A 14672-nucleotide genomic window follows, 5' to 3' on the forward strand; every position below is an offset into this window, starting at 1 on the left:
ACGCAACACAAACAACAGATCAGACACCCAAATCCAGCATCGCTGAATCTAGCAATTTGGCTCCTAAAGTCCTAGAGTTCGGACACTTAGACCTTACACAGGAATGTATGGAGGTCATAAAACAAGCTAGAAAACCTACCACTAGACATTGCTATGCAAATAAGTGGAAAATATTTGTTTATTACTGCCATAATAATCAAATTCAACCCTTACACGCATCTGCCAAAGACATCGTAGGATACTTACTACATTTGCAAAATTCAAAGCTAGCTTTTTCTTCCATTAAGATACATCTTACAGCAATTTCAGCTTACCTGCAAATTACGCACTCAACTTCTCTATTTAGGATACCAGTCATAAAAGCATTTATGGAAGGCCTAAAGAGAATTATACCACCAAGAACACCACCAGTTCCTTCATGGAACCTGAGCATTGTCTTAACACGACTCATGGGTCCACCTTTTGAGCCCATGCACTCTTGTGAAATGCAATACTTAATGTGGAAAGTTGCATTTTTAATTGCTATCACATCTTTAAGAAGAGTAAGTGAGATTCAAGCATTTACCATCCAAGAACCATTTATTCAAATACACAAGCATAAAGTAGTTCTACGGACAACCCCTAAATTTTTACCAAAAGTCATATCACCGTTCCACTTAAATCAGACAGTAGAATTACCAGTGTTCTTCCCACAGCCAGATTCTGTAGCTGAAAGAGCACTACATACATTAGACATCAAAAGAGCGTTAATGTACTACATTGACAGAACAAAACTAATTCGAAAAACAAAACAATTATTTATTGCTTTCCAAAAACCTCATACAGGAAATCCAATTTCTAAACAAGGCATTGCTAGATGGATAGTTAAGTGCATTCAAACCTGTTATCTTAAAGCAAAAAGAGAACTGCCTATTACACCAAAGGCACACTCAACTAGAAAGAAAGGTGCTACCATGGCCTTTCTGGGAAATATTCCAATGACCGAAATATGTAAGGTAGCTACATGGTCTACGCCTCGTACATTTACCAAACACTACTGTGTAGATGTTCTGACAGCACAACAAGCCACAGTAGGTCAAGCAGTACTAAGAACATTGTTTCAAACAACTTCAACTCCTACAGGCTGAACCACCGCTTTTGGGGAGATAACTGCTTACTAGTCTATGCACAGCATGTGTATCTGCAGCTACACATGCCATCGAATGGAAAATGTCACTTACCCAGTGTACATCTGTTCGTGGCATGAGTCGCTGCAGATTCACATGAGCCCACCCGCCTCCCCGGAAGCCTGTAGCCGTTTAGTAGTTGATCTTGAACATTTGTAAATTTGTAAATATATTACTTTAAACTACATTATGTACATACGTATTCACTCCATTGCATGGGCACTATTACTAGTATACACAACTCCTACCTCACCCTCTGCGGGGAAAACAATCTAAGATGGAGTCGACGCCCATGAACCCCTGCTCCCCTTTGGGGAAGCACTTACAGATGTCCTGCTGGCAACCAAGTGCACCACCGGGGCTCCTGTAAATAGTACAATTGCCCGCTGCCTTCTTTCTTCATCAGTGTGTAAGGGTTTAGGTGATGGGTAGCCCCTTTGACAAACGGGGTTTAGAAAATTTTCACCTAAACCTTGTCAGGCTGCCTCAGGAGAGATAGTATTTTGTTGCTCCACCTATAATCTTGTATACTGTACTGACACACTCAATACATTAGTCCTGAGTTGGTTATGTTGAGCCAGTCGTAAAGGCGTAGGCCTGATTGGTTCACTGGAAAAGTTATTTTTGTGGCACGAATGGCTGTAGATTCACATGCTTAGCGTACTCCTGCCATCTGATATTGGACTCTGACTTAGTAGGTTTTTGTTCAAAGAAGTCTTTTCAAGTCACAAGATACTCTGTGACTCCTCTGTTAGTTGGCAATACGCATGGGCACCAACTCCATTGTTGGATCATTTTGTCTCTGCCATCAGGTTTGGACGCGTATGACGGGGCTTCCAGATGTGACATGTTCTATATTTGCTGCTTTCAGCCCAGAGCAGAAGACACTGCTGCCTACAGGGCATCCACCCTCACCAGCATCACCCTCTTCAGACCCTCCATAAGGGTCTCCACAATGCTTTTAGGACCACGGTAACTCCAGCCCATATACCCTACCTGAGTACTACGAAACCCCCTTCTACCTGCATCACAGAGAGGGCCTATGGGAAAATTATGATGTAGATTCCTTGGGGTATCGATACCTAGAACCAGTCCCAGTCAGGACTTCTCCCCCCAGATGCCATGGTAGCCTACCAGGGGGTTATCCAAAAGGCAGCATCATGCCACACAGTAGATATGCAAACCATACCCGAGGAAGATGACTTTGTCGATTACACCCTTTCTAGGTTGGACCGCTCAATGCAGTTCCTGCCTGTTTTAAAGGGTATGTGACACCTTCAGGGAGCGTATTAAAACCTGGGTGGTTACTCCTAGCGTGGAGAAAAATGTTAAACCTGCCCTCTTTACATCAGGGGGACGTGTTAGACCAGACTCCCTGGTAGGGCACACTGCCTGTTAATGCTCTGCAGGCCCAGGCTACAGGTGATGCCCGCCACCTGACAAAAAGAGTAAAAGTATACATACTGCAGACAAGAGTGTTGCGGTAGGGGTGGCAACCCATTGGTGAATTGCCAATACTGTGGGCGGAGAAGATCATATCGGATGGCAAAATCATCTCTAATTCTCCTATACGATGTGCCATCCAGTAGCTAGACAAATCAACACCTTCATTATCATCTGCCATCACTCGGATTCGTATTTAAGGCTTAAAGCCAGACTTGCAGCAACACCTCATCAATTTACCTTTTGGCAACGAACATCTCTTTGGCCCTCAGATGAGAATTTAGAAAACAATTTTAAAAAGGTGCAGACATAGCAAAGTCTATGAGTGCCCTCCAAGTGTCATCCACTTGGGGCTTGTTTGTTAGCAGCAATTTAGAGGGGAAGCGAAGACCACTTCTTCTGAACAATACCAGTCATATTAAAGGTTGTAGCACTATAATGCTCTGCAACGAAGTACGAAAGATTTGTCCACTACTGCAGTTATAGGAGTTTCAGCATCCTTAAACTAGCAGTCCAGGATATTCTCTGCTTCACCTACAAACATCAGGCTCAGCATACACTGCCATTGACCTACACCTTGCAGTTTGTGCAGCATACATGCAAAATAGACAACATTCTTCACACTTTAGAATTCTTGTCATTAAAGCATTCACGGAAGCCCTTAGACGTGTTATCCCACCCAGCGTTCCACCTGCCCCGCTCTGGAACCTCACTGTAGTGCTCACAAGACTTATCATTCTGCCATTCGAGCCAGTGCTTTCCTGCCCTTTGCAGTTCCTCTCCTAGAAGGTAGCTTTCCTCATAGCTATCACCCCACTAAGATGCATAAGTGAATCACAGGCCGTCACTTTACAAGAACTCTTCATCCAGGTTCATGCAGATAACTTTTCGTTAGAAGCCGCCCCAAGTCTTCCCACGGTGGTCTCTCCATCTCAATCAAACAATTATGTACCAGTCTTTTTAACTCAACTACACTCAGTAGGTGAGAGGACTCTTTATACCTTAGATGTAGAGTAAGCTCTAATATACTGTGCTGACCAAACCTGTTCGTAAAACTCTGCAACTTTTTGTCGCTTTTGCTGAACCTTATAAAGGCCTCCCAATAACAAAAGCTGGCATAGATAAATGGCTTAAGTGCATCCAAGCATGCTACCTTAAAGCAAAAAGGGATCTCCCCAAAGCCCCAGACCTCTCTCTGCTAGGAAAAAAGGGGCACCCATGGCCTTTTTAGGGAACAATCTAATAGCTGATGTGGTCATGTCGACATTTTGATCCTAATGTTTGAGTGTAATCAGGACCTATCGTCTTGAAAACATAAGCCCCCATGTAGTGTCTTCAGGCAGAACCCATTGAATATATCTAGAGGCCAACTGTGTGCAATTTTTGGTCACTTCCTGACCCCGTCAAATGCAATAATGTTAATGCTTGTAGTTCTTCACAGTGCTGGGGTGGGTCTCTGTTCACTGCTACCTCTGCCAAGTAATATGATTCCATTGGGCTCGGGCGGGATCGTGCATTGCACACAGTAGACATTAGGTCCCTGGTCCTAATTTGATGAGATTGGGGTGTAGATGAACTGTGATTATATTCTGAATGACACCTGTATATGAAGAAGACTAGGGATCACATGTTAGTGCTGCTTTTCAACTGTATGTACTCACATGTGCCCCTAACCTTCACTGTGACCTCTGGACTTTGAGATTACACTATTTATGCAACTCTTATGCCTACGTGATGTCAAAAGATAGGTAAAAAAAAGAATTGTGTCTGTTTTGTGGAGACTTGTTCTTTGTACTAATTACTACAATGGATAACATTGTTTTAGTCAGAGTGCCGCTAGTTGATTTTGTGTAGCTACCACGAGAAAGAGTCCCACAGAATTGTTTTGATTTTCACTTTAGTTATACTCTGGTCACCAAGGGCTTATAGGGTTGGTCTTTGTGATTACAGTAGATTATATGTGCACCAGTTGGTGGCATGCAGCAGGTTCCACTTTCCACTAAATCATGAGTAAGAACACCCTCGCCCTCTCCATTGAGGTATTCTTATACTAGTTCCTACACAAACTCCTCAACATCATTCACTCCAGCTTTACCTCCAGGCTCAATATCTAGGGTTTCCTCTAAGAGGTGTCATGATGAGTGACAAAAGTGAACATCCCCCTGCAAGCAGAGCAGACTACAGTCTTGGTTATCATGGAGGTTTCGCAGATGAGGATTAAATCCACACGTAGAATCACTAAAGTAATTAGAGCCAACCATGGAAAACCAGACGGGCAAGTTTGACACAATTCTACGGGGAATTCTAGACACGAAAAGTGCTTTGGAGGCAAAAATTGATGTAATATCCATTGATGTGAATTTAGTGAATTTAGTGAGAGCGGATCAGAAAAAAAACTGGTGTACTGGGTAAATTTTATGGAATCTGCGTTAATCTCAATATGACTAACCCTTAAGGAAGTACAGGCACAAATTCATAGCCTTAAGCATGAGGTGGAGCAGCTCATGTCTGGGGTGGAGTACTCTAAAGGTCCCTCCATTTGTAACGATATCTGGCTTGTGGGATTCCCTGAACACTTGGAGGGCCCAAATATGGAGCTGTTCCTGGAAGAGTGGCTGCTGAGCACAGCCTTGGGCTGTGGTGTGCCCTGTGGTAGCCCTTCTCCTCAACTACAATTATGAAGGGACACTTATTACAGCTTTTCAGCTTGATTGGTCAAAGGGTTTATAATGGCAACACCATCCAGACACATCCTGACTATACTACATAGGTATAGAGGAAAGGCAGGTCGTACCAGTAGGTGAAACAATGACTTCAAATGAGGGATCTAAAGTACACCCTCATATTCCATGCAAAGCTTACAGTGGTAGAGGGAGGTACAAAGCATTTCTTCTTCTCGCCAGTGGAAGCATGGAACTGGCTACAATCGAAGGGTGCCCCTGCGTTGTCTAAGGGGGAAGAGACGGAGACAACCAGGGAGCCGCAGGGGAAGAGCCTGAGGCAAGGCAAAAAGCCCCAGAGATGCCACTTGTGTGACCAGGTAGCCAGGAACCGAGCACAGGAGGTCGCAAAGGTTCTTCATCATGGCCAAAATCTCTTTGAGGTGCTGCAGCTAACCCAGAGACAGATGATGGCCATGGGATGAACGTCAACAGAGCTCTGCTTTGACACCCAGAATTGCAGATGATATTTGTTTAATGATTTTCTACTTTACCGGTGTAGGAAAGTGCCCATTTTTGACATGGTCATGCCCACTTTCCCCTCCTATCTGATGCAATTGTGACAGAAGTGCACTGGGTTCCGGCAAACCAGGTCCCCCAGTGCCAGATCTTTCCCTAAAACTGTACAGTTTTTCCCCAATAGACAAGACCTTTAGCACCCATGCAAGTCTCTAGTAAATGTCACCCCTGGTACCTAGGGCTAAGGTACTTAAGAGGGTCCCTAAGGGCTGCAGTATGTGTTGTGCCACCTTAACGGGCCCCTCAACACACTTGTGTAAAGTGCCATTGCAAGCTGTGTGAAATGGTGCAGACAAAAGTGAAAACTGGACATGACACACCCTCTGTGTGCCATTCCTGCAGACACTGCTTGCAGTAAAAGTAAGTCATCCCTACAGCAGGCCTTACAGCCATAAGGGAGGCACAAAGACCCTCAATAGCTGAGCCCCTCTTTGGGTTTAGCCTGACTGGTCCCCGCCTGCATCCTCTTTCTGCAGGACCGCTGCGACCCGAGGAAGCACCACTGCACACGAGCCCCGCAGCTAGAGTAGAAGTGGCTCAACAGTGCCAGTGGGATGCAGAGACCCACAAGAGCTGAGCTCCCACCCCTCCCCCCCCTTTGATTTTGGCCGGACTGGTCTCCCAGTCCCCACCTCTGTTACAGGACAGCAGGAACCGCGAGAGCCTCCTGCAGCGTGACCCTGCTGGACAAAGCACCACAGCACACAAGCCCCGCAGCTTGGCATGTGCCAAAGTCCCTCAAGACCAGAGCCCCGGTGTAAATTCCACTGGACTGCCCTCCCAGTCCCTGCTTGCAGTCTCGTTTCACCAGGACCATTTCCCACTGATTGAAACGGGGCACTCAATGCTGAAACACACATTGGCACCCGGACGCCCCAGAGTCAACTGAGGTGACCTGTTGGTACTGCCTTGGACCTTGCCCCCTACTTACCCTAAATCTATAAGAACAATCCTGTAAGTTGTTTCTAAATACCTGTATGCAGTATATGTTTCTTTCACTTAGGATAACATTACCACTTTAAAAGCTACAAATGCAATTGTATTTCTGTATATTTCAAAAAAGTGATACTTCGAAAAGTACTTAACCAATTACAAAGTTCTTGGTGTTAAAATATGTCTAAATATATGTGTTTTTTCTAAATTGGTGTGGATCTCCTCTTTAAGTGTGTGCATCATTTATATGCAACAAATGGCTATCACTCCCCTTGATAAGCCTAAGGCTGCTCAATCACACTACCACAAATAGCGCACATTGCGATTGTTAAAGCAAGCCCCTGTTCACTTATAAGGGATACCTGGACTCTACTCAACAGGACTCAAAGCGTGTCAGAGTCACCAGATCCTCGGGGTCTGCGCACGTTCCCAACACGTCCACCACTGAACAGCTCCAAGACTGTGATAGATAAATCACAGAGGCTAAGAGAGTTCAAAAGGGGAAGAGGGGATTAGGAAGGGAAACAGCTGGGAAGGAGACCTGTAGTAAGAAAAAGGTTAGAACACACAATATGAACATTTATATCTCCTGAAATCAATACTAGACTATGATTCTAAGCATAGTCATTCTGAAAACATGAACAATCTAAGAATTAAGTTTAAAATGACTAGGTTTCAAGATTCAAGATTGCCGATTCAAATGTCACCGTGTAAAATGCCAAGAAATGGTAGTACGCAATGAATATCAAAGTCAAATCATCATTAAATGAATCGCGCGTCTTGCCGATTCGTAAACCATGATGTAAATGCCAAGAAATAACAGCGCACAATGAATAAGATCAAAGTACAATGAAATAAATCGCACGTCTTTTGCCGATTCTTAAGCCACCATGCAAATGTCAAGAAATGGTAGCGTACTATGAAAAACAAGATTAAATTATCATGAAACGAATCGCGCGTCTTGCCGATTCGCAAGTCACCCTGCAAATGACACAAACACTCAAGCGCATATTTCACACGCGCAAAGTATTCTGTCAAATCATAAAAGAATTAGGGCCAAGAACATGAGAGTTCTCGATAACGGTGTCGGGAGGCCAGCCCAACCACCTTCTTACTGCCCAGAACAAGGATCTCCAAATGAAGAATGAATGTCTGGAAGATCAAATAGGCCACCGGGACAGGAGCTCAGGAAGTAGCTGCTGCTCTGCACCGGGACCTCTGTATAGTGAGCACTTGGAGCTGGGCTGGCTTCTTTTTATAGAGTCTTGGCCCAGCCCACAACCACACCCAGGCATGTTGCAGGGAAAGTCTCTAGAAGGCCCTGGAAAGGGACCACACCCTAACACACTCTGAAAGCCTGCAGCAATACATTGCAAATGAACAGCATTTGTAAGCACATTAAAAATAAGTCTTCAGGATTGAACTCTGCAATGCAAAAGGTTAAACAACAACATATCAGCACAATGCATAAATTACGTTGTTTTGAGAGTGCTGGGTTTTTGCATTCTAGTCGCCAATAGAGCGCGCACTGCCCTGGTGTTGACAACGTTGTTTTTCCGGGCCTAGCATGGCTCTACTTAGGAAAAGGAGAATTTGTATCTATTCCTACATAAACAAGTGGCTGATGAATCGTGGAAAAATTAGGTTTCCAATCAACAGTGACGCTTCAAAGCAGGTCAGGGCTGCAAGTAAATCTGCAGAAGTCAACTTTAGAATTTATTAACAAACTAATCTACCTAGGCTCAATTCTTGATACTCGCCATGCACTTTTCCTGTATTTCCTTCAGTAGAAAGAGCATCTATGTTGCATCCAAAAGATGCACAGTCCAGTGGTGAGACACGTTCCTCTGCTGAGATTCAGGACCTTGTTCATCTTTATAATTGAAAAAGCTTGGATGTACATGCACTCACAGCAACAGTGTCTAGTATATCAAAGGAGTCAAGTGGGATTCCTTGGAAGTTTGAATTAATCTGTCCCTAGAAAGTTTGCAATCCCTAACACGATGGGGTGATCACTCCAGCATCTTCTGGGATGTCAATTCCCATCAGGATCCATCACCCAGACACAGGCGTGTTGTTGGCAGGCTAGGTCCAGTTTCTGGGACAGTTTTAAAGATTACTACAATGCAGGACTAGGATTACAAGTAGGTAAATATCCCTTCTCGGGCCTGAAAACTGTGGGATTTTTCTGGTTAACTATATGATCCCCTTCTTCTTTCAGCTGAAAGAAAGCAAATGGTACTTCATGTGCTTTGAATTCCTACAGTCCCTGGATTTCACACGTTAAAGTAATATAATCAGAGCTAAGAGCATAACATTTCCTTCCCAGTACTGTTGCTTTTGATGGATAAAATTTACTGCAGATTAGTCACCTTATGAATACTGCTTTTTGGCTTCAGATTCGTCCAGCATACTTTTTGTCTTCGGCAATTAGTTTCAAGCTCTGCCAGGTGGTGCCACATGATTCTAGCCGCAAATATATCTTCCTGTACAAATATCTCTAATCTTAGCCCTCTCAATCATACGTAGGCTCCTCGATGCCAGCCTCCCTTTAGCTTCATATGATGTGTGAGACATCCATTCAGATGTTTGTATTATTGAAATGGTCCTTCGTAAAAATGCAGTACTGTAGCTATGTACTTACTGGTGCCATTTTGTGGTACATTGGGTGTGTGCCATTGCTCATGGAAGAGTGGACCTGTAAACCACAAGTGTAGTCCTCACTGTATGAAACCTCTTTAAAAAAAAAAAAAAAAAAACAGTAAATAACTAAAGAAACTTAAGAGCGTCCAGCATCACTCCACAAAAGGGTCCAGTGGATATCCCAACCAGAGTTTCCTTTTCCCCTTTTCTGTGTCCTATATTTTTCTGCCACAAAAGTGGGAAAAGCTGTAGCAATTACTTGCTGGAAATGACTTAATTATCTTGTCAACAAATAGATCTCTTAAAAGCAATGTCCTAGACTTGGTGACTGAACTATCTTAATTTATTAATTTCTTTCAGGGAAGTCTTCCCTCTCCATCACCCACCCCCCACCCTATCCCCCTCCAGTTCGAACATTGTGTTGAATGACAGTCCAACAGAGCATCTCTTCACTCAATTCAAAACCAACTTTTGTTGATTGCTCTTTAGAATTGAAGTTCGTAAGTCCTATGATTTTGTTGTTTTATTTCAGATTGTGGACGTCACCTGGAGATACTCCTGCAAGCATGTAGAGCTGCTGTCTAGAAGAACGGAAGTTCGGGAAACCTGGTTGAGGGAAACAATCAATAGACTGAATAAAATGGTAAAATCTTTAAGCCATTTAACTTTAAGATACTCAATACCAACATCTCATCTTTTGACAATGGCTCTATAAGTACATACTAGCGGTTTACCAGACTTTAGCATTTCCAACATTCTCCAAATTCACCCCAGCATGTCTGCACAATGAAGCATACACAGGCGTGTGCATCTCACAGTCACGTACACTCCCCCAAACAGGTACAGAGAGAGCTCCTCTCCCACTGCTGCTTACTGGCAGTGTTGTGGGAGCCTTATCTGCCTCTAAACTCATGTTTTGTAGCTCCATGCTTAGGTTGGAACTGAGACCTTGCTGAGCATGCCTCCGGAACTACAGTTATGTATTTTAAGATCATGATTGATAGTCATAGACAATAGAATAGTCCAATCCATCTGTGAACATGCTATTGAGACACATAAATATATATTGCAAGGTAGTGATAGTTAGCATGTATTTAGCTCAGAATGTCCATTAAAAACATTTTTGTTTCCTTAGTAAGTTTGGCTCAATTTTAATCTGCATGAAACGTTCCAAAATAAATGTTCATCTGATTTGGGTTTGGCATGCCAAGTTTCTTATATTCTGTTGGTGTCCGTGGTCAAATGTGTGTCCCATTTTAACTCCTATAGGAATCTTTGCTTACCTTGCCAGAAAAAAATGGCTAAAAAGAATTATTTCAAATTTGGTATTAAGATGGAACTTTACACGACCAGCACTCCTATTTATCTTGCAGACAATTTTGTCATCTCTGGTGGTTTTTGGCACTCTCGCAGCCAGAGCAGCTGCAGGCTAAGAAGTGTACAAATGACAAAATATGACAGCAGAACTTTTACATCTTTGGACATAGTATCTGGAACAACATCCCAAATCCAGCTAGCCTGCTGCCAACACTGCTCCATTTTAGGAAAGAGTTGAAGACGCAACTCTTTAATGAACACAACATCACAATGCATTCTTTGACTCTGTACAGCAGTTTGCTGCCACATACATACATACATACTTAAGGGGGGGTCTTGGTTTGTTTTGGTGTAAAGCTCTTCAGTTGTGTAGAAAGTGCTCTTTTTGACATGGTAACCCCCACTTTCTGCCATTGGTACTGAGGGTTTTTGACTGAAGGTGCACTGGGTCCCTGCTAACGAGGTCCCCATTGCCAGTACTGTTTCCCTAAAAACAAGGTAAAACTCTCTAATTGTGTACAATTGGCACACACGTTAGCCCCCCTATAAGTCCCAAGTAAATGGTACACCTGGTACCTAGATCATTGGTACTAAAAGAGGTTCCCTAAGGGCTGCAGCATGTATTATGCCAACCTAAGGCACCCTGTAGGAAACTGGACCTCACTTTGCAGATGTTCCCCCACTTTTGCCCGAATTTGAACTGCTAGATGCTGGTTTTAGACTTTGACAGTGTGCTGAAGCCTGCTAACCAGGCTCTAGCACCAATGTTCTTTATCCTAAAAACAAAATACCCAATTGTAACCCAGTTGGCAATAACTTTAGCACCCATGTGAGTCCTTAGTAAAGGGTACCCCTTGTACCTAGGGCATGATAGCTTTGGGTGTTCTAAAGTGTTATTTTGGGTCTGGTTCTTATTTCTTGAATGGGTGGGAAGAGTTCTAGTTCCCACCCTGAGGTGGTTGGGGGAAGAAAAAATGCAAGGCAGGCTCTTCTGTAGGGAGAAGGGCTTTTGGGGAGCATAGAAGAGAGAATAGATTAGTTTGCACTACGATACTGACCTGCTTGATTAGATGATGTTACCAAATAATACGTACGTCTTATTTATCTGGAATGTCCAGGGGATGAGTACAGTAGCATAGTGACACAAGGTGTGCTTGTTTTTAAGGCACATGGGATTTAAAGTGGCTTTCTTGCAGGTTACCCATCTGACGAGCATGGCAGGTGCCAGGCTGCAACATAAGTGGTGCAGATATTTGATACAGGGTTTTTCTTGTATGCTAGGAGAGCCCTCGTATGAATCAGACCTTGGGTTCTATTCTCTGTTTATACCACACTTCTAAATAAGGAGGGAAGATATGTTCTAATATAGCGGAGGCCAGAAGGTAGACCTGTAGTTGTATTTAATCTCTATTTTCCTAACACTGATTGGTCGGTGAACTATGGCTCTCTGTCTAGGTTGTTGGCGGGTTAGGTACATCCCCGCCTCTCACTGGGCGGGGACCTACACTTTGTGCTGAATGTTAACCTAGACTGGTTGTACCCATCCCTCCTCAGACTTGGTTGTATAAGACAACCTAAGCCTTGAGGGATTGGCTAGATAATTGGGCTTTAGTAGATGTGTGGAGAAGTAGAAATCCAGAAGCACATGAATGCTCTTTATACACATCAGTCTATAACCTGCTCGTCAAGTTGGAGTGTTTAGTTTGCACAAGGGCAATTTTAACGAGTCCAAATCTTTGAATATCTCAGCTGGACATTATCCAGCCATAACCCACAAATTTTATCTATTTCTTTGGGCACGTGACCCAGCTCTTTACTGCCATGGGACTTGCAATGTGTTAAGTTAGAAGATACTGTGTTTTGGCCAACACCTAAGGAACTAATTGAACCGTTTTCCTTGGGATAACAAGGGACCAACCTCTTCAAGGCCTGTAGAATGGGAAGCACTGTATGCACTAGATGGTTGAGGTCACATAACAGATAGATCGAGAACTGGACAGGCTAGGTCAGGAGCAAGCGATCCTGGAGAGAGATGCAGTAGGGGATATTGCCCAAATAGATGCCCTCAAGTCAGCAAGAGCAGAGGATGCAGGTTTGGAGAGAGGTAGTGGTGCTTGAAATTTGTTGCTTATTCGTTCAGGCTCCTGTCTTGGCTGTCTAGACCTGAGCATAGTAGGACACCATTGACAATGATTAGGGACACCCATGGAAACATCCAGTACTCCCACGAGGAAATCAATAATGCTGTTACCATTGTTACACCCCTCGTTATAAGAAAAGTGATGGGTGCTTCCTGGTGGAGCTAGATGCATATTTAGATGGGCTGAGGCTCGTTATGATAGACCTGGAAAGCACGTAAGAAATGGAAAACCAGATCTCAGTTTGAAGTGCCCTCCAAGGCTTAGCCTCTGCAGAACATCTCAGGGACAGATGGACTGGCAAAGGAATTCTGTAAGACTTACATTGACCGCCTGGCCTCAAATCTGGTTAAGTTATAGACAGAGGCACTTGAGACATGTTGACAACCCTTCACCATCAGTGAAATGCTAATAGTCTTCTTGTTGAATGTGGGTAAAAGTCCATTAGATTTGACATAATACCACCCAGTATTGATCCTGATTACAAAATTCTAAAAATAAAACTTATGCCCTTTTATTTAAAGGCTATATTATCACCTTTCTTTTGTTTTACTTTTGGAAAAATAGCCAAAAAGGGACAGTGAAACGTACTTTTTGTGCCCCTACTTAAAAACGAACTAAAAGAACACATAAGACGGTTGATGGAAATACAGCCAGATAGGCATCAGTAGTTAAAAACTGACATTTGGCACTGTTCCTTCAAGGAGCAAATAGCTTCCATACCTCATCATGCTTTTTATAGGCAGTTGACCTAGACATCCAGTTACATTTTCCTTCGACCAAGGATGATACTGCTTCTTCGGTTGCTCTCTGGCATTCTGGAATTCTCAAACAAAGAATTCCTTATGACAAGAAACTCAAAGGTGATCCAGCTTTTAGTAAAGGAGATATAATCGGCCAGATTCTGCAACAGGGTTGTTAGTAAGCATTTCTCATCAGCACCAGTCACATATAGCTGCCAGACAAAGTGCCTTAATACAGTTGGGAGGACAGTCTGTAGTGCAGCTGAGACTGCAATCGAGACAGCTCTCCTCAGCAGAGACAGATCTTTGTTGGAACCGATACACAGGGTCAGTGAAGATATCCCTAAAGCAAGGAGAAAAGACTACCAGGAAGTCCAGAAGGATGATCTACTAATCGTAAATCAAGTAGTAGTGTCTCATTAGAATGGGCAGATCTAGCCATCTCTAAATACTGCTCTGGCCTAGCTCTGAAAAGGTAATCATAGCTGCATCTTACAAACCTTAAGACTGATGCCTTAGAAGAAATTGTGATGTTACAGCTCTTTTCATCCTCTCTGTGATGATTAAATAGTAAGTAAAGATCTCCCCCAAGGAAATCCCTATGTGGTATTTTCTTCCCAACTTCTGATCCACTTTAGGTTCCATTGGACTCTGGCATGATCTTGGTCAGTAGCTGATTCAGGCTATAACTCCTCACAAAATACTTTCACCAATGCAGAGGCACCACACTTCTACACCTGGAGGGCCAGTCTACCTTCTGGGACTTTTACTGCAGCCTCTCCCTCACCAAGACATTGCCCATTTTTTACGAGACCTGTTAATATTCCAAAAGCTCAGTAAAATCTTCATGCCTGACCTGCATTGTCAGAGGTTCCTTGGAGACTTAAAACTTTACTCATTTCACACAATGGCTCTCATTGACCACTGGTCACAGATTCCAGCTTGGACTAGGTGTAAAGCTGAGCACTCTCCAACACGTCTGTCTTAAGAAGGGTTGTACACTCCAGCATCTCCACTGCATTTACCAACAAATTCATTCCCAGCAAACAA

General features: G+C 43.4%; 1 protein-coding gene across 1 annotated transcript in view; it reads left to right on the forward strand.

Moving 5' to 3' along the window:
* NGLY1 (N-glycanase 1) overlaps positions 1-14672 on the forward strand; it is a 177905-nt gene that overhangs the window by 112810 nt on the left and 50423 nt on the right. Inside the window, exon 8 of the mRNA XM_069212023.1 lies at positions 9957-10067. Coding sequence (XP_069068124.1) covers positions 9957-10067 — 111 coding nt within the window. The remainder of the gene's footprint in view (positions 1-9956; positions 10068-14672) is intronic.

This window comes from Pleurodeles waltl, chromosome 10, assembly GCF_031143425.1.
Source record: "Pleurodeles waltl isolate 20211129_DDA chromosome 10, aPleWal1.hap1.20221129, whole genome shotgun sequence".
Lineage (NCBI taxonomy): Eukaryota > Metazoa > Chordata > Amphibia > Caudata > Salamandridae > Pleurodeles > Pleurodeles waltl.